This window comes from Glandiceps talaboti, chromosome 14 (genome assembly GCF_964340395.1).
Source record: "Glandiceps talaboti chromosome 14, keGlaTala1.1, whole genome shotgun sequence".
NCBI lineage: Eukaryota > Metazoa > Hemichordata > Enteropneusta > Spengelidae > Glandiceps > Glandiceps talaboti.
Window position 1 is genome coordinate 3,880,283 of NC_135562.1, and position 27,305 is coordinate 3,907,587.

The following is a 27,305-nucleotide window of genomic DNA, read 5'->3' on the forward strand; positions in this document are numbered from 1 at the left end:
CGAGAAATAAAGTATGTATATGTTTCATAAACATGATATGGCAATTCAAAAATACTGGTATGAGAAATAGACTGTGACGATTAGACTACACTAAATTGACAGTGTCAGTAAAGAGAGTGTCAGAGGGTCTTGAAAGTATTTATACAAGTTGACACTCTGACGACAATCGGACCACAGCCACACGATAAGGTCTTTAGGAAAACCTGGAAACACACACCCTCTACTTTACTAATAAAAACCAAGTAATTTATGGTTTCCAGTTCAAGAAGCGTGAACAACACCGTTTTTTTTTTGGAAGAGAGCCAGGGACCAAATATATGGTATTTCGTCACTGCACCTAAATGCACTCTACCATATATACACCTGTACATCCTTTTGAAGCCTGGTAGTACAGGAGGCGATCGCTCGGTACCACTAAGGTGATTCCCGATTAATACTTTTTGCAGCCGCGATCAACCCAAACTATTATCTGAAAATAGGTTGCCAAAACATCGAATTTGGCGCATAGAGTGTAGTTCGTCTGATTAACCGAGCACAGTTGTACGGTTTGACGGGGAGTATGATTCGAAACAGAATGAAAGTTTTGCATTGCGTCACCAGCCTGATCTTTGTCAGTTTACTGGTAGTTGTAACGAAGAGCCAGACGACAACAGAATGGCCTAAAGATGGGCCTACAGATACATCTGGCACGCCACCTGGTTGTTCCTGGGGATCTTGGTCAACTTGTAGTGCTACTTGTGGGCCGTTTGCAAAAAAGGTTCGGACTTGCACGTACAATAATCAAATCTACACTGATATAGAGCCATGTGGTGTGGAAACTTGCCTAAATGGTGGAACGATCCAAACTACTTATTGTGACTGCACATCAGACTACACAGGACCATGTTGCGAGTTGCCAGCAGACACAGGTAAAGTTTACAGTAATACTTCAAAAGATAGATCTAACAAAGGTTGAAGCTAGCTGCAATAATTGTAGCGTTTGTTGTGATTTTGAGTGGGTTTTTGTGTGTGCTTTTTATTCCGTTCAAATGTTTACCTGGACGCAAACGCTACAATTTCTGTAACAAATAGACGGAAGCGATTCAGATGTGAATTGCAAAGTTGGGTGGAATTTTTCTGCTAAATTACGTCTTACCTAACTCCGACATTAATTACGGAGCCTTTGAGACCCAAGAAATGTTCAAAGGTACCACAATCCCGTCAAAATTGGCAAAAGCAGCAGTTTGAAACGGTAGTACGCTGACATCTCGCTCACATTTTAGCTTGATCTCATCTATTTGCGTTTGCCAAGAAGGAATTGTGGCGTTTGCTTCAAGTTAAATATCGGAACGAAAAAAAAGCACAAAAAGAGAGAATTAAAACCCTCAAAATCACAACAAACGTTACAATTATTGTAGCTAGGTTAAAGCATATACCAAAATAAGTTCTCAAAGCATCTTGCCTGGGTTAACCTAGCTGAAGTACAAATTTCCGAGTTAGAGGTCAAATTGATACTGTTCTTCATCTTAGAGTTCAGTATGGCTGCGGACAGAATACCATATTAATTTTATGGCAAATAAACCAAATTTCTTTAAATCGTTTCAAAGGGACAATGAACAAGCTTGCATGTGGCAATTTTAGGAAAGTTAATCCTTCACCCGGTACCTAGGCAAGCTTTATAGTTTCTGTATAAGTTCTAACGTTTCACCAATCACTAAAAAAGACGAACAGATAGAGTAGGTAGGTAGGGATGTTATTTTACTTTATTTTTTATTTTTTTATTTTTTTGAAAAATATTGCTTCGTCCCAAAACCAAACAAAATGCCGATCAGAATACATCCTCGAATTCTGTGATAGTATGATAAAGGCATCACTGGGGAAAGAAAACAGACGTACATGAAGGTCAAGACGACAACGAATTTCCAATCTTTTTGTTTTAAATGTTTAAAAAATGTTTTGGGTCGGCGGGTTAAACTAGTATAGAGTTAGCCGAGTCAAGTTATCGGAAACACACACTTCTTCACATTTTTTTCGTCTGATCACTAGTAATACATTTGAACAATTTTTTTTTTCAAACAGATCTGGGGATAAAAATGGTGACAACAGACACGGATGTAAATTTTGAGTGTACACTGACAGGAGAGACAGACACCTCTGATAAGACATTCACCTTTACCTGGTATGCTAACGACGATGAAATCTTCACAGAGACTCTGACATCGACCGTATCTACATTGTACCAGACCTCATGGCTTGGAAAAATGGGAAGCCAGGTTGGTGTATTAATTTTTGTGTGATTTATCACGTGGCTTTAGTTTACTACTGGTATAATTATTCTTTAAGATAATTTTGAAGAATTATGCTGTGGTGGCAAGTCAAGTGATTGTCAATACCAAGGGTTTTGTTTATGGCCAGAATACTAGTACTTGCTCTGTTAACGTTCCTTGCCAGTTTGCTTAATAAAATTCATCAAAAAATTGAATGTCCTTTGTAGGTAATGTCTGACAGACAGACAGACAGACAGACAGACAGACAGATAGATAGATAGATAGAAAGACAGACAGATAGATAGACAGACAGACAGATATAAAGACAGACAGACAGACAGACAGACAGACAGACAGACAGACAGACAGACAGATAGATAGATAGATAGAAAGAAAGACAGATAGACAGAAAAAAACAGATATATAGATAGATGGGGTCATTATCATTGAATACAGGGTGTCTTGGAAAAGTGGATTAGCCGTAGTTTGACTGCAATCTAGTCCATTCCTGTGAATTAACCAAGTACTTAGAACTCCTTGATGTGATACTCGTGTAATCAAATTGGAAATTGAAGTCAATATAAGTCTGCCTACTTACGATAGGCAGTGAAAACACCCCCCCCCCCCCTGTTTCAACCGTAAGACAATGCAAAGTGTTTAAATTCTTTCTGTTTATACGTTTACTTCAAGCATTATGATGAGAGTACTTGAACTGATTTTGAATGTGTACATACATTTTAATGACAGATATTTATTCACCCACGGTTTTTATTCTTTGTATTATGTTTGGTAGATAATACTTTGGATCAATACTCGACTCGATTTGGGCTCTTAAGTGTTATGGCGTAAAATCTAGCCAGCACTTGAGTGAGATTTACTACTAGGGAAAGAAAGCTGTAGGCAAACTGCCTGGAACACTTCTAGAACTTAAACTATTGTCGCTATGTGGAAAATTACACAACGCGATGCATTCGTTGTTTGAATATGATCACCCTGTAATCAAGAAAGTATAAACAATGATAGGGGTGAAAGTCGAACCATTTAATTGAGAGCAATATTGTGAGTGCGATTGTTATGACGTCCATGCATACTCTATATAAATACTGAGTGTCAATAGTAGTAGTGAGTGTCACAGACAAGTTTGTTACTTGTCTGTCTGTCTGTCTGTCCGTCCATCTGTGTGTGTGTGTGTGTGTGTGTGTGTGTGTGTGTGTGTGTGTGTGTGTGGGTGTTATTTTGCGTATACCTTGGTTTCCATAGTAGTAATAAAACTAGTAATAAGAGACAGTGCAGGCTGTAATCTGACAATATGGTGAATAAGGCAACCGACAAACAATAGGAAATATTTTTGTAAAAAGAATTGACGTAAGTGCACAGACCATATCTAATGATGTCAACAATTGTCATGACTATTCATTTACATCTTTTGTCTATGACCCTTGACCTTTGCTCTAGATCTTTGACCTGAACAACTCTGATCAACGATCAATCATGTATCAATTCGATTGTTTCGTTTGCACGTGCAAATGCTGACCCCTTATTGTGAAATATATCCAAGCCTGACTGGTTTAAGTAATAAATCTATACGACTTTAGGTATAATACCTATTTTGCCAGCACTCTCCTACTTAGTTGCACAGGTAGCATAGTACGCCAACTATGGTGAATGATTTACCACTTGTTTAGTGCTTACATGACGTGCATACCTGCGATGCATGAGGCAGACTTGATATACATAATTTTGCCTTCCGTAGGGGAAGGGTTTCTGGGTATGTTTCCTGTATGTTTCTGTGTCTCAGTATCTGTCTGTCTGTCTGTCTGTCTGTCTGTCTGTCTGTCTGTCTGTCTGTCTGTCTGTCTGTCTGTCTGTCTGTCTGTCTGTCTGTCTGTCCGTCCGTCCGTCCGTCCGTCCGTCCGTCCGTCCGTCCGTCCGTCCGTCCGTCCGTCCGTCCGTCCGTCTGTCTGTCTGTCTGTCTGTCTGTCTGTCTGTCTGTCACCATTTTCTCAAAAAATAGCTTGCTCAATTCAAATAAAAAATGTAGTTCATATAATTATTTTTCCTTATGGTAAACCAAGGCCTGAGTAATTTCTTGGACGATATCTATGCAAATTAGTGGTTGATGGCCGTGTAAAAATGAAATAGTCGACGTTTACGGTGCTCTTTACAACGGTAATAAAAAAGTACCTTACGGGAGGCATTCACTTCAAATTGAGTTGTATTCAGAAGTTGCTTAGTATCCAAATGTTGTAAATCTCCATTTTTTAAAAATAGAAATCTTTAAAACGGTGGTGATACGATATCTATGAGCTCACTGTTTGACGGTTATACATGCCAAACTCATACTCATTACCCTGCAGGAGCACTTTTCAGAACTGTATTTTTTTCTATTGGATATTTTGATAAATCATAACATGAAATAAATTATTTTCATTTATTATTCAGATACGATGTCAAGTTGATATTTTGGTTGGTGATAGTGTGACTGGTACAAAGAGGAGTGTCGGTTACTTTGCTGGAATTAAAGTAAGTACATTACCATTGGTTCTAGCTAGTTCGTGATAAGAAATCTATCTATCTATCTATCTATCTATCTATCTATCTATCTATCTATCTATCTATCTATCTATCTATCTATCTATCTATCTATCTATCTATCTATCTATCTATCTATCCATCCATCCATCCATCCATCCATCCATCCATCCATCCATCCATCCATCCATCCATCCATCCATCCATCTATCTATCTATCTATATGTATGTATATATGTGTGTATCTCACTGTCTGTCTGTCCGTCTATATCTATCCATCCATCCCTCCCTTCTGTTGCCTCCTCCTTTGCTCTCCCTCCCTCTCTTCCTCCGTCCATCCATCCATGCATGCATGCAAGCATCCATTCATCAATAGGTTATACTCGTTGAACATTGTTTTAACACATATTTGTCTATTCAACAGGCAAATACTCCAATTTTGGGGGAGGTGGTACTAGAAGAAAGTGCACCTAGTGTGGAAATTCAACTTGAATCAACAGTACCGTTATTATGTCCATCGTGTGAAGTTGTCATACCTTTATTCATTACCGATCGAGAAGGTTATTTTGGCAAATATGCAGATGCAGTGGTAACTGAAAAGTGTGGCGCTGTTGTGACACCAAACAACACCGCTCCCGGAAACAAAATCACCTTATCTGTCAAGGCACGCAGAGACTTTTTCAGTGATGGTGACGGGGCCGTGTTCCTTGGTTTCCTTCCAGTACAGTACTCACCCGTACCTTTGTGGACTGGCTATCATTTCTTGCATCTGATCAAGGTAATTATAGTCTTGCCAAGACAGATCAGTTATATTGCATTTTATTTCTACTTAATAAGTCTGTAGTCAGTACAAACTAAATGAGGTCCAAGCATGTTTGGCTTTTTACTGGCCCCTGAATTTCTCCACTGTAGGATATATAATTCGTCATGGCCATCTGCCTGCCGATGAGGGCGGAATGATACCATGTATCTCACTGTGTGACTAACACAATATACTAATAACGAAGCATCCGGGCCAGAGAGAATGTCAAGTTTTATATGTATCCTTACCGATATCCCTAAGGCCCATATCAGGACAGTTTTACCACTTCGAACATTAAGATCGGATATCGATGGAAAGACACATTCTCTTGTCATCATCGTATTCAGGTGAAGTCAAGTAAACAGAAATATTAAACACCAAATTACCTACTTCGTTTACTTTGTTTATTGTAATACAGTTAAAAACAGTGGACAAAGATAAAATATTTAGGCAATGTGGCGGTTCTGGAGACCCACACTACCACACATGTGATGGGGCGTAAGTAAATATAATTGTTTGTATGTTGTTGTTTTTTCCGTCCAACTTAACACATGCTTTAGTTTTATTCTTCTTGTAACACATTATTAATACCACAGACTCATCATTATATCATCCATGAACATATTTTTAGTTCTCCTAACATGATACATATTAAAATCCCCCCTCCCTCCCACTCCCTCCTCTCTCTCTCTCTCTCTCTCTCTCTCTCTCTCTCTCTCTCTCTCTCTCTCTCTCTCTCTCTCTCTCTCTCATTCTAATACATATTCGACAAATCAAAAATATATTAATAGCCCATAGCCAAATAGGTAAGATGAGAAAGGAGACAACTACCTGCGAAAGAATCGTCATAATGTCATTTCAGCACTTGTGTTATCGTCGGGTGTAATGCAAACTTCTCACAATAGGACTAAACCTTTTAATATTCATACAATTATCTTCTAGATACTATGACGTATACATAAGAGGGGAATTCATTTTCTACAAACACGAAAAGTATCCCTATGAGGTAGGTATTTATTGAGATTTGCTTAGAAGGGGGGGGGGGGGAAACAGCATATTATAATAACTGAATGTAAGGAGACTCTGAGTAATCTTGTAAACACACAACCGGCCATGTCGAGTCTAACCTATTGAGTCATGATTGGCTAATGGTTATGGTGGCCGGCTTGGGATCTGCAGGTTGCAGGTTTGAGCCCAGTCGCTTGTTTGTGAATGGCTAAAGTCCTTGGGCAAGATTTGAAATACGATTGTGCTCCAGTCAATCCAGCTGTATGATTGGGAACCTGGTATAGATTTAAGACTTTGCTAGGGATAATAATAACTCGACCCTCACGAAAAGGAGGAGAGGAGAGAAGATAAGATGAGTTGAGAGGAGATGGGATGGAATGAGGTAGGACGAGACGAGAGGTGACGAGACACGGCGAAACGAGAGGTGACCGGACACGGCGAAACGAGAGGTGATGAGACAGGACGAAACTCAACTCAACTCAACTCAACTCAACTCAACGAGATGAGGCGAGATAAGATAACACGAAATGAGACGGATGAGACGAGAAATCAAGTGAAATAAGATAATATAAGATCGCGAGATCAGATAAAATGAGGTCAGGTCAGGACAAGTAATATAAAATCACACACATAAAGTAAAATCAAATCACAGGAAACGAAACCAACCTAATTAATTAATTAAACTGATTTTGACTATAGTCAAAATCTTGTACCTCAATCATATAATACAGTAAATGACAGAGCGATTGTCATTTGCGGACCAAAGCTATTGAACTCAATACCTGTGTAGAACTAAAGCTGATCACTGATGTTCTAAAGGTGAACTAAAGACACATCTGTTTAAACAATATCATAAACTGTATTGGTGTATTACGATAATTACCACGTATCTTTAACTAAGTTGTCAGTTTTGTAATTATTGTAAACAGTTTGATGTTTTAGTTCTATTTGTCTTATTGTGTTATCATGCTTTTAAATCTGGTTTATGTACAGCGCTTTTGAATATTAATGAATAGAAAAGGCGCTTTAGAAAATAAATAAATTTTAAACTTGAAATCAGCGAATATTATGCCATGCGACTATTTGCTACTGTTCTTGTGCCACTTACGTACCTTTATTGACATTTCACCAAATCTATGTCTACTGCTAATACTAGGTTGTATTTCAGGTCATTAGATGGAGACATTCAGCATTTTAAACTGTTTTCAATTTGTTGTCACAGGTCCAAACACGTCTAACGGCTTGTGGTACTGTGGCCTGTAATTGTGGTGTCGCTGTTAGGGTTGAAGACGATATCATTATTTTTGATAGATGCAAAGTAACACCAAAAATATATGTTTGGTACTGGAGAGGAGAGAGATATGAATATTATTACTCGACGTCCACTCTCCAGATAAAAGTGTTGACAACTGGAGAACTGACACCAGGATTTCGTCTTACCAGACACTACAGAGGTTATATGCATGAGGTAATGTATGATCAAGTTGTAAAAAAGAAAAGAAAACAATCTACCTATCTCACCGGCTGTGTTCGATACAACCACACTGACACCAATAAGAATATGTTAATCTTTAAGATGAAGATTTAATGAACACAGTTTCTTGCAATACATGACAGCAACTCAAGGAAAAATCGCTTGCGGCTAACAGACAATGGATTCTTACAGATAAATAGGAACTTCAACTATTTTTTTCTGCAAGCGCAACAGCAGAGAGCGAGAGATGGGTGGAGAGAGAGAGAGAGAGAGAGAGAGAGAGAGAGAGAGAGAGAGAGAGAGAGAGAGAGAGAGAGAGAGAGAGAGAGACAGAGAGAGAGAGAGAGACAGAGAGAGACAGAGACAGAGAGACAGGGAGAGAGACAGAGACAGAGAGAGAGACAGAGAGAGAGACAGACAGACAGACAGGGGTAGAGACAGACAGACACAGACACAGACACAGAAAGGTACAGAGGCAGACAAACAGAGAACCTGAGCGAGAGAGCTTAAACACATAGTAAAGCAGTTTGTACAGTTCTCCGAAGAGATCTAAATTGATATGACTTATAATTAGCAATAAAAAAGGATTCCCTAAGATGTTGTCTAATCTGTAGTTACCGTCCTTTCATTGCCATTTTCAGAAGAGCAAAGTCTTTACTTCTTCCCATCTGTCATATTTTTTTAAATTTTTTTTCAAAGTTCACCAATAATGTTTGATTTTATTACCCAGGTACACTTGCCAAATGGCGCATATGTTACCATATATGGAACGAATTATCTGAGTGTATACTTTTCCTATGGCAGTGAAGATTACAAATTTGAGAATGCTGGATTCTGCGGAAGCTGTGACGATGATAAAGACAACGATTTATTACATGGACCGTTTAAGGCAAAGGAGAAAAAATACTCAAACGCTGGAAGTTGGGGGACCAGACGAGAATTTTCCAGTACATGGAGGTAATATCTTATGTCATAAGTGTCACAAGGTACATTTTTAAATCCATATGTTTCATGATTGTATCATCTAAAATATTATATCTTAGCTGTATATCTTTATGTGTAGCTAACCCAGAAGATTAATTTTCATTAACCCTGTGAAATGTCTTGGAATTATTTAAGTTTCGAAACAAAGGAGCTTCAGTAACATGCACTCAATCAGTGAAATGACACGTGATTCTGAGGCACGCAGAGTTGATAACGGGTCCTGTAGACGTCAACAACGATAATTTTCGCGCGTGCATAATGTTTGGTAGTCTTTCTGCTAGACGTTCGGGCTTTCTTTCGATACTATAAGTGAACGAAGTTCGCAGTGAGGGCTTTCCATCCTCGATAGCGATGTTCGGTCGTGTGTCGTATTCTATCGGAAGAACATCCGAGGTCTAGCAGATATAGACTAAATGTTTTGTTTAAAAGAACTCAATGACATGTACATTCACCAACCTATGTTCGAATTCGTGGAAATACCCCAGTATGCGATATTTTCACCTGACAACAAGTATATGTACTTCAATCACTGGAAAACACTTGAATGACAACAAAACGAATAAAAAGGTACCTATCAGGAAAATACACGATATCTATAGGTTGACGCATTAATTCAGTTGGTTAGAGAATGTATTCTGGTTAAATTTAGGAGACTTGGCTATCACTGTTCTTTTTTTCATTCATTCATTCATTCATTCATTCATTCATTCATTCATATATATATATATATATATATATATATATATATATATATATATATATATATATATATATATATATATATATATAACTCAGTTAGTATTAATCTGCTAAGATAGTGCTCTATACCGCAGTGGCAGAGCGTAATATATATATATATATATACTTTTTTTTATCGATAGAACTCCTCCTGGCAAAAATCTCTTTTACGGGGAACTAGACGATGACATACCCACTACGTCAGAGAGGGATCCTGTATCACAAATATACTGCACATGCTCTCTTGCCACACCCTTGAGCGCCCTCTTCGCTGGGATCTTCAATAATATACAAGTGATACAGTTGTGCGGCACCAACCGAGATCTTAAGAGATCTTACTTACCAAGTGAGACTGCGAACCCAAAAAGATGTGACTCCTATTGGTGTGATATCACTGATGATTACATAGCTGACATGGATGAGTACAAAAAACAACGAAGACGAAAGAGAGAGGCTGGTGACGAAAACGATTCCTTAGACTTTGACTTTGACATAGATTATGAACCACCAGTAAGTCAATTCCAAATCTTCATGTCTCCTTATGTAAATACTGTCATTTTCAAGAGCAATTAGATAAAAATCAGCCTATTGTCCATGCTAATAAAGCGATGGTATATGTATGTATGTATGTATGTATGTATGTATGTATGTATGTATGTATGTATGCATGTATGTATGTATGTATGTATGTATGTATGTATGTATGTATGTATGTATGTATGTATGTATGTAAGCATGTATGTATGTATGTATGTATGTATGTATGTATGTATGTATGTATGTATGTATGTGTGTGTGTGTATGTGTGTGTGTGTGTATGTATGTATGTATGTATGTATGTATGTATGTATGTGTGTGTGTGTGTGTGTGTGTGTGTGTGTGTGTGTCATAAGTTTTTAAACGTCTTCGTAATGTTGTCATATAGAAAAGGAATACAAATGCGGCACCATTCTGAATGTGACAGGCAAGACTACCTAACTAATTTGAGGTCATCAATCCGTGCTCTTTTTTCCCCATTTACAGACACCAACTTGGCCGACTACCTCTGGTATTACAGAAGCTGACGCTGATGCTAAATGTAACGCTGTCCTTGTAACCTCTAGCGTTGGACAGGCTTGTGTATCCATTGTAGGAAACGATGCAGTGGCCCAGTACATTCAGTACTGTAAAACAGATATTCAGGTACACTTTAAAGAAACTTTATCTTCAATTTCAGAAATAATTTTTAAAGAGTAGTCTGTGCCTCAGTTCTGTTTTTCGTGTATTGAGTCACTGTCAAATACCCACAAGTAAGGCTTGTTATTATTTCATTGTTTTGCTCAGATATTAGGGCACATAACGAAACGTTAATTACTTGAAGCATTTTCCCTACCTATTTTGTATACTTACATACGATGACGTCATATTACAAATGTGAAGATCTAGCACGATTACTTTACTCCCCAATGTGACGTTCTAGAACTTTTAACGGAGGTTGGAGTTAAACCATGTTACCATAAACTGTTTTTACGGATAGGTTCTCGATGATTTGAAAGAAGCCAGCAGTACACAAGAGATGATGAAGTCAGACTGCAAGGAAAGACTAACAAAGGACACGTCATTATATACAACAGTTGACGGTGTACTCGCTGAGGCAGAGGAAATTCTCGGTTATCTTTGTCCCCAAGACTGCAATGGCCATGGTACGTGTCAGAGTGGTGAATGTGACTGTAATACTGGATATGAAGGTTTAGATTGTTCCGTAGATTCGACCAAAGCTCCCACCGTATACACAGGCCATAAGGACGGACTCTGCGACAAAACGATTTATAATTGTACCCATGTTTCCATTTTTGGTGATAATCTCAGCGACTCCGATGGTCTTACATGCCACAGGAAACCAGTTAAGGTATGTTTGGATAATTCTTTATGTCAGGCAAATTAATCATTAATGTAACAGCATTACCATTGTCGCGAACACTTCCATCTGACTGTTTATATAATTATTCAGCCTGTTAAGATATATCATTCATACATTAAGATATCTTTCTCTGTCTGTCTGTCTGTCTGTCTGTCTGTCTGTCTGTCTGTCTGTCTGTCTGTCTGTCTGTCTGTCTGTCTGTCTGTCTGTCTGTCTGTCTGTCTGTCTGTCTGTCTGCCTACATGCATGCATGTATGGATGTATGGATGTATGTATGTATGTATGTATGTATGTATGTATGTATGTATGTATGTATGCGTGCATGCATGTATTCATGTATGCATGTATGCATGTATATGCATGTATGTATGTATGTATGTATGTATGTATGTATGTATGTATGTATGTATGTATGTATGTATGTATGTATGTATGTATATCTAGATGGATGGGTAGATAGATATAGATAGATAGATGGGTTGTCTACGTTGCACTAATAAGTACTTATCCGATAGTATTCACATATCCCATTTACCTTACTTTTTCAGCTAACAATATCTGGCTTTGAAACGATAGACGAATCCGAGACATCAGATTCCGCAGGCGTGTTCGTGGCATTTGACGAGGTCAGTTGTCTTAGCAACGCAACTACAAACAACGACGGCGGCGACTCTGACACAACCAAACCATCAGGATCTATGTATGCTGTTAGTAACGATGGCAACAACCCAAGTGGCGAAGTTCTAGTTATTGTCTATAATTCCAACTGTGATGTCTGCAATGGTACCGATGGGTCATGTACCAGAAAGGTAAGGAATACTAATGTTTTTCTCCCTTCGTCTCGCGATCGGGGACAAATTTCTCTGAAAAAGGTCTTACAATTTTTTCAAACTTTTTCCATATGGAACCTTGCTTCCGGTCGCATAATCTAATCTACGCTTGCAATGATTTTATTTGTTTTCAAAGGATATCAACAATCTTGTGTTTTCTCATAAAATTAGCACAGTCTGTATTTGGCGGCCATATTTGATTACACTGGTTAATATATTTTGACCTCTATTTCAATATTTGTGCGCTGACACTGGATTTTCTGTCTTGGTTGTAACTATGCATAGGCTGGAGATTTATTGTACAAAGTAACAGCAAATTTCAGTGTTAATTAATTATATTTCATTATATTTATTTAGTATGTTGATTTATGAACCTGTACCTGTTTTGGGGTAAAGGCCCGTGACCTAGTTCATGCAAATGAACTTAAGGTTCAGTAATTAATTTCATTATATATTATATAACAGGATGATATCTGTGTCTTTGGTGACGATTGCTTTGATATGGATCACCTAGTGTGTAAAGGTGAGTTTTATATTGTGAGAGAGAGAGAGAGAGAGAGAGAGAGAGAGAGAAATTAAAGAGAGAGAGAGAGGGGGGGGGAGTGAGATAGAGACCGAGAGACTGGCTGACTGACTGATTGACTGACTGACTGACAAATAGACATGGAGAAAAGATAACAAAACAGGAGAGTAAAAGGAAACTTTGATACCAAAGTTTTCCGGACTTCATTTTGTAAAGTTCAAGACTAACTCAGCTTCCCGTGCTAAACAAAGAAGATTGCCTAATATGGCGATTTCTAATTTGTTGGGATATTTTCTTCTAAATAATTGTGTTCAATCATTAATCGATAATAACAATCTTGATATATATTTTTATTATACAGATTCGAAACTGCTAAATATTCTCAAAGATGCTGGGTACGCGATTCTGGGAATTCTGATCTCCGTGTTCGTTCTAACTGTCGTCGTTCTGTCGTACTTCAAGTAAGTTAGAAATACATAACTTTTCCTGTATTACATGACAAGAATTCTGAAGATTTGTATAATTCAAATTTATACTTTTCAGCTCTACCCTGTTTATAATTAAAGTGTCTACTGAGCTGCACTAGATTAGTCAGCCAGCCAGACGTTCTTGTTAGTCTGCCTGTCAAGGCTATGGTCAATCTGCAGGGATCACCACGAACAAAACAAACGACACAAAATGATGGAAATGGTGGTTAATAAAGACATCTAGCCGTTTCACCACATCAGATTTTAATCAGATGGTTCACTTTCGCTGTGCATGTGCCAAATTAGGTTTTGTTTGACAAGGTCAATCAATCATTAAATTTCACATGACTGAAAAACAACTGTTCATTTATCAGAAGAAATAAGCTGAGTAGGAACAAAACATTGTCTGGCTCGATAAATATTTTATTAACATTGTCTAGCAAAGCAAATATTGAAGCATAATTGTTACATTTTAATCAACTGACATGCCAGAAAAAAATAAACAATTGGGTGGCAATGCTCTTCTAAGACAATGATAGCCCGAGCTCACTCAAAGAAAATGTAGCAAAGTTGATAAGATTTTTGTTATGACAGGAGATGAAATAGAAGCAGCTTTGGCAAGATTTTTGGTTCAGACTATAAAATATTCCAATGTTAGTGACATTTTTGTCGACCTTGATGACTATTTTGTTTCTATTCAAATGCTTTTCATTGTAAGTCGTTACGTTATATCACCATTTCTATCAGAATCGAATTTGGTCATATTGCAAAGATTTAGAAAGAATAACCCAATGAACGTCATTTACATAGTTTCTATTATACTAATAAAATGTCTCAATTTTTTTGGTTCTTTATTGCATTTTCATAGGTTTGTCAGGAAATCAAACAAGGTAAGCGCTTCTACAGAAGCCCTGAAGAGCAGAACTTAAGTGACGAAAACCAGGCGACATTATTACCCAAGAACATATACCTAGCTTTAAGACGACATGTCGCAATTGTGACGAATGACGAACACATGAAATTAAATGCCATATTAGTAGTATTCAAGAACATTGCCTTGCTGCTTATGTGCACCTAGAAGTAACGTACGCCAATCTTGTTAACTCTAGATATATACATGTCAGTATTGTAGTCGCATAACTGTGTTTATGATATGTAATATTAGAATATTACATTGAAGAATGTGTGGCACCTTGGCATCTACAGTATGCTTCATTTCTACAGTACTAATTTGCAAGTATTTGTCCAATTTTCTTGAACAATATAGTAACCTAGAGAGAGAGAGAGAGAGAGAGAGAGAGAGAGAGAGAGAGAGAGAGAGAGAGAGAGAGAGAGAGAGAGAGAGAGAGAGAGAGAGAGAGAGAGAGAGAGAGAGAGAGAGAGTTTAGTATTTTTCATTATCGTTATATATATTTACGTAGTATATAAAGTCAAAATACAATGGAACGACGTAGAGTATTCTACAGAACCTCCACTCTTTGTTGCACTTTAAGTTGTCTGATTATGTGTACAAAATCTCATGTCAATTCTCCTGCAAGTTCACAATATTACGCTAATATTTACATGGCATTGATTATCCGTCCTTTTGATTGCATTTACAAGTCATTTATATCGAATACTGTAACATTAGTTTCTCCTTTTTATGTCTAGACATAATAAAGTGATTTATTGTTAAACCGAAAAACCAATCGACACCTTACGTTCCAGGGTGTGTAGTGCATGCGAAAGGGAGTGCCAATAACAATATATGTGCATATCGGCAATGGTAGCAAATATATGTGCATATTAATCATATTGTACAAACATAATTCCTTGAAGGTAGAAATCACCTGTGATTTTTTTTGTTAATTCGGTAGTATATATAATAAAAGATTTGATGTTCAAAAACTGATGTTGATTTACTTACTTAATTGGGAAGGGGTTTTTTTTTCATAAAAAATATTGGACAGTTTGATTGAATGTAGTGAAGTGTAGTGTAGTGTAGTGTAGTGTAGTGCAATATTGTGTATTGTGACTGTGCTTTCGTATTTTGCGTATATATATATATATATATATATATATATATATATATATATATATATATATATATATATATATTTGCGTGTGTGTGTGTGTGTGTGTGTGTGTGTGTGTGTGTGTGTGTGTGTACTTACGTTCGTGTGCTTGCGTGATTTAAATATACGTTTTTTGTTTATCTGTACGTCATATTGTAAAGCCAGCGAAATCAAAATGGAATAACGCCGACGGAGAAATGGTCATGCACTCATTTCCAAATTATTTAGTTTAGCTGAAACGTAAAGTCGTTATGATGATTTAGTGACAATTAATACTATAACACAATAGGACAACATCACTTATTAAAGACTTTCAAAAGGCTTGGTAATTCGTTCTGTGAGTGAAATCGTCTAGTCGCTTACAAGGATGCGCTATTGTGTTAATACAATAGTTTTTTACGGAATTATTGTTAGCGAGAGTCACGAATCCGAATCAATCACTTATATTATCTTATTGCATGAAGCAACGGTCAGTGACCGTTACAGTTGTTTATCCAAACGTTTGCAAAGAAAGGTGAAAAGTTCAAATGGCCAGTATTGTGGTAAAGTACAATACGTGGTGACGAAACAGGGAAGTACAAATGTATCTGTAATGCAATTATTAAGTTGATCAAAGCCACGTATTTCAAATAAAGGGTTAAAGCACAAATAAGTAAACAGTCTCATCGATATGCAGAGATTAAATTACATTTTAAAGTTAAGACGCTAACTTTGTGAATACTTAAACATTTAAAAAACTTAAGTCATATACATGTATTAGACTGAAGTCGACAACAGTGAAATTAATTGGCATTACTTGCTTTTCTCAATTTTCCTATTGTAGTCAGTCTGTAGAATTGAAGTGTCTGTTAAAATTGAATCACGTCTACACGTCTGGGGATATTTTAATATTGTCGTTTACATCCGGGTTTACACCACTCTGCTTTATACGAAGCACAGCGACACACCAAAAGGTCATCAAAATTGTACGAAATAATATATATGGGACCTATTGTGACGTTTTGCTAGACATTGGTATTGTGTGTCAATATAAATCATGGTTGACGGGTAGTCTGTGAGATTTCTTTTAAGAAATTTTTTGGAAGACAGCCATAAACAACATAAATGGACTGAATCCAATTTTGGTGTTTATTTACATGCAAATACATACTGATCATGACAAAATTTCAGGAAGTTGGTTGGCTCTCAGAGTAATGTATTACTGTTCTTCAAGTTGTTTATAACCGCCCTTTTGTTATGGCGATCAACACACACACACACTGTTAACTTAGTAGTTTAGTTCAGAGGAAATTCGTGAGCGTAGCATAAAAAACTGTGCTCGGAGTAAAAGTGCCATTCGCAGTTTCAGCTTCATTTTTGTGAGCACTACATCACGTTGTTACATGTAATTCAAGTTGAATGTTGGTCTGTGATTATGCTACCTACACACTGTGTAATAGCCGTTGTTCTGCTCAGTGTATTTTTTGTATTGACGACAAGTCAGGCTCCAACTGGATGTACATGGGGCAGTTGGACGGAGTGTAAGGATATTTGCGCTCCTCTAGGGAAGAAGTTTCGGACATGTACATATAATGGACAGCCATACACTGATGTTGAAACATGTGGTGCAAGTTGTGAAAACGGTGGATCAGTACAAAGTAGTTATTGTGAATGTGCGCCTGGTTGGACTGGAATGTGCTGCGAGTTAGCAGCAGACTCCGGTAAGTTACTATGTCAATAACGTCACCCTATTCAGCCATTTTTTAATAGTTTGTGCGAAATAACATTATCCTTGGAATTATTTTATTATCAATGGATATCTTACGAATACTACTATATTTTATCGTCTTCACCGACAAATATCTGTCAGTAAGATATTTGTTGAGCCAGATGATAAACAATGTAAATGTAATAGCCAAATGGCGTATTGTAAGGTTTCAGGTCTCGTGATTTTAGTTGCAGGGAAAAGCAGGGAAACCATTTGCGCCCTACAGGTTTGCTGTTAGCCTTCCATCATTTCTATTTTGTCAAAATGTTGACTATTATTAATAATTACGGTATGAGTGTTTTTAGACTCCTATAGGGAACTTGCACAACAGTTACCGATAAAATAAACCTCCCAGAAAGGTCAGGGTGACTATTATCTGTGGTTACAAACAATGTAACAATATTGTTTACAATCGTAATTGATTAGCATATATTATCCCATTTCCCATAATGCAACATTGAACATGGCGGGTTTGCAAGTTCCCTATTGTACAGATAATATGAGGATGAATTCAACACCCAGCATTGGGCAACGTAAAGGCCCTTTAACTCCATATATACGGTTGCAATTGTAACTCTTCTAACTGTAACTGTAACTGGTGATGTAAATCCCATACGTTTGAGATCTAGAGTGTATGGATTTTGATTACTGATAAAACGTTGAATATAATACTTATACTATGAATATACTATCATGAAGCAACTTTCAATTAGTGAATTATCCACTGTTTAAAGTGTCTATCCACAATGAACAAGTCTACTCCTTAAGGCATACCAGTATATCCCAACACTAACATGTTATTTGACAAGGTAATTCAGGCTCGATGCACATAACATTGTCTGGATTGAAACATGTCAAGATTATTATATAGTCCTTAAGATCGATCATCAAGGTTAGATATAAGTTTCTAAACGGAATAATGATCTCTAAAGTATAGTATGTACACTTGAATTGTTGTTACATATGTACAGAACTTCAAACACACGGAGTAAATTGACAATTGATCCTGAATACCTAGGTCAAGGTTGTGGGTTAGTATATCATCAGAAAGCTTATGTCTGATAATATTGCTATTGACAATAGAATAATGACCCTATGAACAACACTTCTGCTGTTATTGTCCAATTTTCAATTGACCTTAAGGTCAAGGTCAAAAGTCAGAGTCTGAATAGAAAGCTTACTTCTAACAACGGGGGTGTACACACCATGTCACCACATGTATAATTCATCCATAGTTATATTCTGTAATGTTTTATTGGACCTTGAAGATTGGGGTCAGTGTCAAAGATTGGGCTTGAATTGAAGTTTATTTGTGAGTTATCACTTAATTCTTTCTATAGAGATAGGTTCAGACACTAGAATGGTGTCTCTAGCTACGCGAATTTCAAAGTTAATTGGCATCTACCTTGAAGATGGGCGTCAAGGTCAGAGGTCAAGGTATAAAGATACCTCATCTCTGATGTTATGAATGTAGAAAGAACAGAGTTCACGTGTATTCAACTTCTTTATTTTACCTAGAAGAAGAGAGAGGTCAGGGGTCAAATATAAGTCAGCTTAGCATTATATGTGTGGTAGAAAATTGTATGGCATACATGTACATGTATATGTTTACGTAAAGACAAGTACACACTTGGCAGAACTTATATTTTGTGCTGCTCCTGGTTTAACATGTATCATTTCTTAGTTGGTTATGGATAGTGTATATTTTTATTTGGCCATGTACACTGTGTTATCAATGCCTTTTCACACTGTACAATTACAGATCTTAACATAGAAATGGTTGCAACGAATACAGAGGTTAACTTTGAGTGCAAACTAACCGGAGGAGCAGCAGGAAGTATCCTTAATTTCATTTGGTACGTCAACGACATTGACTTAAATCTACAGGAAGTACAGATATTTACCGAGACTATACTATCTCCTGAGAATCCTTCAATCTTGTATGAGTCAAAATGGAAGGACCATTTTATAAGGGGAGCAATGGTAAGTACTCATGTGTTAAAGTTAATATTCAAGTTAACACTAAATAGAAGACATGGGAACATGAAATATATTTTGTATAACTCCATTGAGAGCAGGAAAACCCTGTTTGCAGAAGAGGTGCTGGCATCCTGTAAAATGTTCTAACCAATAAAAACTCAACCATTTTGTTAAAAATAGTGCAACTTCCACTGTACTGATATTTGCATTGGTGGAATAAATTGTCAACAAATATTTCACTGTAAAAGACTAAAGAAAATGTATCATTGAGATAAAATGTACAGTTATCATATTTTCAAATGTGTTTTCCTAGCTCGGTAGGAGAAAACATCTCCAATTTGCCCCGAACACAGACAGCACACTTCCTTGTCTGAGACCTGAATGAGAATAGTATAGTGAGAAATCATTGTTAATAATTGATGTCGTCATCAGTATCACGACCACTCGCAACCGTACAATGATTACCTGCAGAATACAAATTCGCCCATGCTAAATGTGGCCATGTATAATTTTCCGGTGTTTCAACAAAATCGTTCCTTTTGAGTAACAGTATATGCGTAACACAGCCCATCAGACAATGTATATCCCTACCTCATAAAATAGCCTAACGTCGGACAATCAAATAATACATTCAACTAAAACTGTACAAAATAAATAAAATTCATTCAGATGTATAGGGAATAACTGCATAGCCATACGTTTACTAATCAGACGTTGTCGTTGTATTCAACATATTCGAAAGACATCGATAATATTATAATAGATTGAAGATATTCAAATTCAGAGTCAATTGATAGCACCACTTTGAATATTCCCATGCAGTCAAAAACGATAGACTTAACGAAGATGCAAATGAAAAACGAAAAGAACTCAGCATTTTTTACGAACTCGCGCGTGCGCAAACGGAGATCTCGTCCCTTTATAGGATAAGTGAATAAATCCGTAAACAAGTGTAAATGTAAGAAGTCGTGACTCTGTCAAATGAAGGGGTGGAACTATGCTACGCATGGCTGAAATTCACCTGAGCAGCCTAGACGTTGCTTAGCATCGTAGCTTTGGATATTGTTCGTAGGTCTTGCCCTTTCTATAGATAGAAATACAGCGCATTGTTGTTTACGTTCATAGTCTGTGATTATTTTTCAAACTACAGAAGTGAAAGAAAAACCATTGTGTGTGTTTTATTGTTGCAGCTTATATCTATTAGTTTAAATAACAAGTTACAGAAGTTTTTTGTTTGAAAAAAATACATACATTATACTATTCCACTGACACGACCTGGAACAACCGTGTTTATATAGATGACTCAGCACCCGTAAATAGTTGATCAGAATAATTACCCGGTCTAAGACGTTGGTGGCGCCCCTTCTTCATCTCAACGTGAAGGAGCGCTGAGCAACACCTGCTGGTATCATTACTTTTTTTAATCAATTGCATTTACTGTATTTAATCGAGAAAGGTATACTTTTTAAAGGTTACTAATGTTATCCAAACGTTAAGAATATTTTCCTATAATTCTCCAGGTTTAAAATCTGTGAACAAGCTAATAACGGCGATATACAAAGCAAACTTGATATGCACAATTGTGTATTTTATTATAGCTAAAACTAGCTTCGTTCCTACTTATCTACAGATTAGGTGTGACGTTGAGGGCGTCTTCGGAAGGAAAAGGAGTGCTAATTATTTTGCAGGAATAAAGGTTTGTTTGACTTCAAAACAGTCATGTATGTATGTATGTATGTATGTATGTATGTATGTATGTATGTATGTATGTATGTATGTATGTCTAGTCCTGCCGTGTGTCTGTTTGTTTGTTTGTTTGTCTATCTGCCTGTATGTCTATCTCTGTCAGTCTCTCCGTCCGTCTATCTGTCCATCCATCCGTCTGTCTGTCTGTCTGTCTGTCTGTCTGTCTGTCTGTCTGTCTGTCTGTCTGTCTGTCTGTCTGTCTGTCTGTGATTGGAGATGATAGAAGTAATCGTGGGCTTGTGGGTCGCATGAGTTAAGGAATGGCCTTTAAGAATTACTTTACAAATTGTTGATTTAAACTATCCATCAGATTTGATATTGTTGAACGATGTTATAAATTTCCAGGCAAATGGACCAGTTCTTGACGAAATTGTGGTAGACGAAAAAGCTGGTAGTGTTGATATCGAACTAGAGTCAACAGTACCATTACTATGTAAATCCTGCAGTATCGTTTTACCGATGTTTATGACGTACCGAGAAAATAAGTTTAAGCAATACGCAGACGCAGTGATCAAGGATGCGTGTGGCGCTGTTCTGACTCCAGCGAATACTTCACCCGGAAGTAAAATCACCCTGACTGTTAAAGCACGCAGGGACTTTTTCAGTGATGGCGACGGGGTCGTGTATCTTGGATTTGTTCCAGTGCCTTACTCACCTGTGCCACTTTGGGAGCGTTACCACTTTTTGCACTTGATAAAGGTACTATTTAGATTCATTTACTATCTGCATACATACAAATCGACAATGTTGAGTGTATGACCAACGTTGATTGCCATGTTTGAGCAACAGTCACGTGCTTGTCACTCAAATAAAGGCACAATGTTTAATACATAGGTTTTCTTGGAGAATAAATGGTATTATTTACATACTGGTCATTTTCTAGATTTGGCCTCATGAACGCACATTGTTCACCCATGGATCACTCAATGTACAATTCACAGTGCAAGACTTGAAGCTGGAAAACATAATGTACAAGGTGACTTACTTGCGATAAATGATGCGGCATGCAGCAGTGGCATGTGGCAATCAATATAAAACAAATGTTGTCGTACGTTTTATTCATTTCACACCATTAATCAAGTCCCAGGTTCTCTGCAAACGCATTTTCCAGATCACCAGCCAGGGAATTATGTTACTTACAATTTTACATCAAGACCAATTTGAACGGTTTGAGTGTTTGCCCCTTTTAATATATTAAGCAGAAGAAATGATAACTACATTGATATTTCTCACCTGTGTTGTCCTACAACTTTTCCATTAGGTCAGAACGGTTGACGGTGATAAAGTATTCAGAAAGTGTACTGCATATGGAGATCCACACTACGAGACATGTGATGGCGCGTAAGTAAACAATATTGTCTTCAATAACGATGATGGGTGCTTGCATCCAAGATAGTTTGGTCTAAAGCCTGACATGAGTTAAGTGGACGGCTCTCAGACCGACAAGAGCAAACGTCCATATTAATTAAAGATGTCAATGTATTATAACATGACAATTAGGTAGATTTAAATGTAAATTATGTTGTTTTTTTAATCCGTTTAGATTGGCAAAATGTGAGAGCACTTTCCAAAAATCGAAAATTTTGATGTGGTAACTCTGTTTTTGCGCGTGCTTGTGCACATTTCTGTGTTACAGTGTTAGAGCTAACGTTTTTCTGTCTGTCTGTCTGTCTGTCTGTCTGTCTGTCTGTCTGTCTGTCTGTCTGTCTGTCTGTCTGTCTGTCTGTCTGTCTGTCTGTCTGTCTGTCCGTCTGTCTGTCTGTTTATCTGAGCGTCTCGCTGTCCCTTCTCCTTTTCCATTAAAATTTATCATACAAAACGTACAGATGTCTTGGCCAGTATACGTATCCACGATTGCCTGCAGTAGTTTTCACATACACAAATTCAGTTGTGAAGGAAAATGTATTATTTACATATGCCAACGTTTTTGTTTTATAGGTATTATGACGTGTTCACAACAGGTGATTTTATTTTGTACAAACACGCGATATATCCCTTCGAGGTAAGTTCATGCAATGTATCTAGATTTCATACACCACCGTCTTCAAAAAATATACGTCAGCACAAATTGTGCATCAAGCATTGTTAAGCTTCTCTGTATGTTCTCCTTTTGGACTGATCAATAGTTCCTGACATTTGTCCATTAGGTCCAAACACGTCTGACGGCTTGTGGTAGTGCGTCCTGTAATTGTGGTGTCGCTGTCAGGGTTGAAGACGATATCATCATTATTGACATATGTGAGGACAAACAAGAATTGGTAGTTCGATACAATGGGGGCAAAAGAGAGGAGTACTATATTACCAGACCAAACCATGTAACGAAAGTGTTAGTGACAGGAGAAATCACACCTGGGTTTCGTATTATAAAAGAGGATAGAGGATGGACACACAAGGTTAGTATCGAACCTTTTCTTCATTTTTATTTTAAATAAGTCGGAAGGTTTTTCGCTTTTTTTCCTAGTCTTCCAGAAGTTTCGAAAATAGTTATTTACTTAATTAGAAAATAACTCAGTAAGAAGTGTAACGTGTTACCGCTAATTGACACAATTACTTTATATATGTGACAGAAAATATGTTGACATTTGCAATTCTGTCTTTCTTTTCTCTACATTTCGTCATATTTTTGTGTGGTGTCGCTGTTTCGCTTGTTTAACCAATACCTGTTTTCCACGAGGGCCCTAACTTAGCTTTGGAAAGAGAATTGTATTGCTCTTTTTTCTTTCCATTATGTTCCATGTGAACCTGTGTAAATAAACTGTAAAAGTGTGCGTGTTTTGTGATTATTATATTCATTTGAATGGATGGATAAAGGTGAATCATTATGCCAACCAATTACCATTCACCTTTTAGTTGTCATTCAACTCATATTCATGAAAATCTATTGACATAATGTTTCAAAATTTATTCAGCGTTTTTGCTTTCTAAATTTGACGGTGTTTGTTTAATAGATTTACCTCCCGAATGGTGCATTTGTTACCGTTACTCTTACGGAAAATTATTTTCTCGATGTCGACTTTTCCTTTGGAAGTGACGACTATGGCTTTGAAAATGGCGGATTATGTGGAAGTTGTGATGAGGATAAAGACAACGATTTATTACATGGTCCATTCAAATCAACGAGCAAACAGCACTCTAGTGCTCAAAGTGGTGGAACAAAACCCGAATTTTCAGAATCGTGGAGGCAAGTCTGAATAGTAATGATCATTATCATACAAGTAAAAGCCCTGATAGCATGCTACTGTTGTGTGATTAGATTTGTCCCCCCCCCCCCAAAAAAAAAAAAAAAAAAAATGTTTCTGGTCAGGACATATTGTCTAAAGTGGTGCGTGCGACTCGACGATGCGATCTTTTAAATTCTCAACAAACCTGTCACTCAATCTCGACATGTATTTATGGCAGTTACTGTTCTTTTATTTATTACTTTACAGCAAGTGTGTATGTGGGACTGATATCATTTGCTTGTTCATAATTGGCTCTGCAGTTGTTTTCACTGAAGTAGGGAGGGTTATTTTTATGTTTCCTCCTGGATGTGCAGACTGCATGGGCTGGACAGACACGAAAATAAAAACCTGACGCGATGCGCACGCTGACCATGAAACAATAATCTTTTTTGGCCATAAGTATAGTTTCCAAGTAGGAGAGGCTTTGTAATGTCATATACACATCTCTTTCATTGCCATGTACCGATGGCTGGGCAGCAACATTTCCATGTTCCTTCAACGCAATCTTAGAAAAGGTATTTATATAATTCGTAAAGCTAAAATATTATCACGACTAACTTTCAATTAATGCATGTGTTTAACATGATTTCGATACTACATGATTCGCAAGGATAACACCTTCACGCCAGAAATCTACTGGACAGGATCATTTCATATGAAAGATACGTACACTAAGAACACTGAATCAACCCATATGGGTGAGCAACTGTCAAAATTGTTTCACATGTTCAACTGTTTTGCGCAGCAGGTCGGTTCACTCGTTTGGACTCATATTATAGAATAATACATAGATGCAGAACCACTTGTTTGCATGTCAAATTCAATCTAATGATCCTGTCCAGCAGAGAACTGTTGTTCAAGTGTCTACTACTATGTCAACGTCGTTAAACCAAATGATGACATGACTTCTTTACAGCAATAGTAGAATGTTATTCTCACTTGTTGAATATTATTTGTTATCACAATAAATGATGGTATTAAATTTTATTACATTTTACACTTTTGCCAATATTGCATGGAAATGATTTGCTTGTGGTATTATCGAAAGCTGTGTGCTGCTTGCCTCTTTTGTAAATCTGATACGAGTTATACAGGTTGGATATCAAAACATTACACTGGAATGCACACGACATGTTAGTCATGTCACAAAGTGTGTGGTAGCAGTATTCTATGTTGTATTCTATGTAATGTACATTGACCTTCACTTAGTTGAGAATAATTTGTAGTGAGATTTTCAAAGTCATTGCTCAATTCTGATAATACACCTTCCAAATGATATTTCTTAAATAGAACACCAGATGGGAAAAATCTCTTTGATGGTGAACTTGAAGAACTTTTGTCAAGCCTGGATTATGCATCCGAAATCTACTGTACTTGCATAATTTCTACTCCAATAGCAAATCTCAATACGGACATTGACTTAACTGAAGTCACATACATTCCTGGATGTGGTTTTAACCGAGATAGTGCGAGATCTCATTTACTCAACGAGACTTCAGACACAAAGAGATGTGACTCGAGATGGTGTGACGTCACAAATGAATACGCAGTTGATATTGATGAGTACAGAGTACAAAAGAGAAGAAAAAGAGATACTGATGAGAGTAAAAAAAGGAAGAGAGTTCGTCGAAGCAATAATTCCTGTGGTACCAGCAGCGATACACTTGTACATGTATGTCCATAAAGTAGTAATTTTACCGTTTCAGACTGTCTTCTTCATAATGAAATCGAGACTATAATTCGATACAATTATATATGGAAAAAATGGGATGAAATTGAATTATTATAATGTCATGTACACATTATTTTTTAAATGGCGTTCCTAGTTTCGGAAAATTGTGATATCGACGAACAGAACGTATACTGAAGATATTGGAGGAGAGGTTGGGTCTTGATGTATAAATATTCATTCTTATCAAATGTTTCCCTCGCCTTGGATGTGCTACAGCAACTACTTTCAGTCACATATTTGGTTGAAATATTATAGTTAAATTCTTTATGAATCATCTGCGATTGTTCTCCATCCTTTTTAACTGCAGATTCAAACATGGCCAACTAAATGTGGTATCACAGAACAAGAGGCTAGAGATGCGTGTGGAGGGCTTATAATCAACTCGGAGGCTGGGGTATATTGTACTGACGTTTTAGAAACCGATTCTATGAACACATTTGTCAACGCTTGCATTTATGATATTAAGGTAATCTAACATATTCACTGCTTTAAATTTCCACATAAATTTAGAAAGGATAGTTTGGGTTAGGAGGGTATGGGAAGAGGGAGGGGGTATCACAAAACTCCAAGTTAGTTGATCTACCTTTCTTGTACACAGGTCATGTTGACATTTAGTAATAGTGCAGAACCATAATTATTTCTCCAGTGGGGTTGTGGGTCACCGCACCACAGTCTGGTTACACCAGTCAAGCGATACCAATTTGGAAACAAACTGTGGCGGGGTTACTCATGTCCCCTGGAAGAAACAGATATACGAAGTTGCAAAGTTGACATATATAAAATGAACATGGTTGATTTGGTGGTTAAGACACTTTTTGAATTTGTTGAAACACGCAATTACTAATTGAATTCACAAAAAAACATCAGTGTCTTCATTATTTCCAAGCCATATTATTGGATGCATTCTACGTTTCTGTTTGTAAAGGATTTGACCTGAATTGACCAATTGTAAAGGCAAGTCATCACAGGAAATACTACTCATAAGCATGGCTTTACAAGTTTGTGTATATAGGAATATTATTTCGAGCACAACAAAATACTTATACCTGTGAGTAAACTTCTGGCTTGCAAGGTTAACACAACAAACCATCCCATTTTGTGCATATAGCAAACGATGTGTGTCGCAGAAGTGTGTTTGTCTCATGAATTCTTTGGTAAGCTGTTCTGTTACACATGATACTCGAAAGCACCTCGTGTACACTTGTATTTGTTAGATGTTGCGTCTCCCATGATATGTCCATTTATTATATTTTGATATAATTATAGAGCAGATAAAAAATGTAAAGGTATTTGTTTGATGTTCTTTATCCTCAGATATTAG

General features: G+C 37.1%; 1 protein-coding gene across 1 annotated transcript; it reads left to right on the top strand.

The window, feature by feature from the left end:
• Positions 1 to 358: 358 nt before the first annotated feature.
• Positions 359 to 14,803, top strand: LOC144445634 (von Willebrand factor D and EGF domain-containing protein-like). The gene is made up of 15 exons (XM_078135260.1): positions 359 to 908; positions 2,059 to 2,252; positions 4,689 to 4,769; positions 5,203 to 5,556; positions 5,999 to 6,078; positions 6,523 to 6,586; positions 7,811 to 8,056; positions 8,793 to 9,019; positions 9,928 to 10,294; positions 10,808 to 10,966; positions 11,301 to 11,672; positions 12,233 to 12,493; positions 12,980 to 13,037; positions 13,399 to 13,498; positions 14,373 to 14,803. The coding sequence occupies exons 1-15, from the start codon at positions 560 to 562 to the stop codon at positions 14,431 to 14,433; spliced, it is 2,973 nt and encodes a 990-aa protein (XP_077991386.1). The 5' UTR covers positions 359 to 559; the 3' UTR covers positions 14,434 to 14,803.
• The last annotated feature ends 12,502 nt before the right edge of the window (positions 14,804 to 27,305 follow it).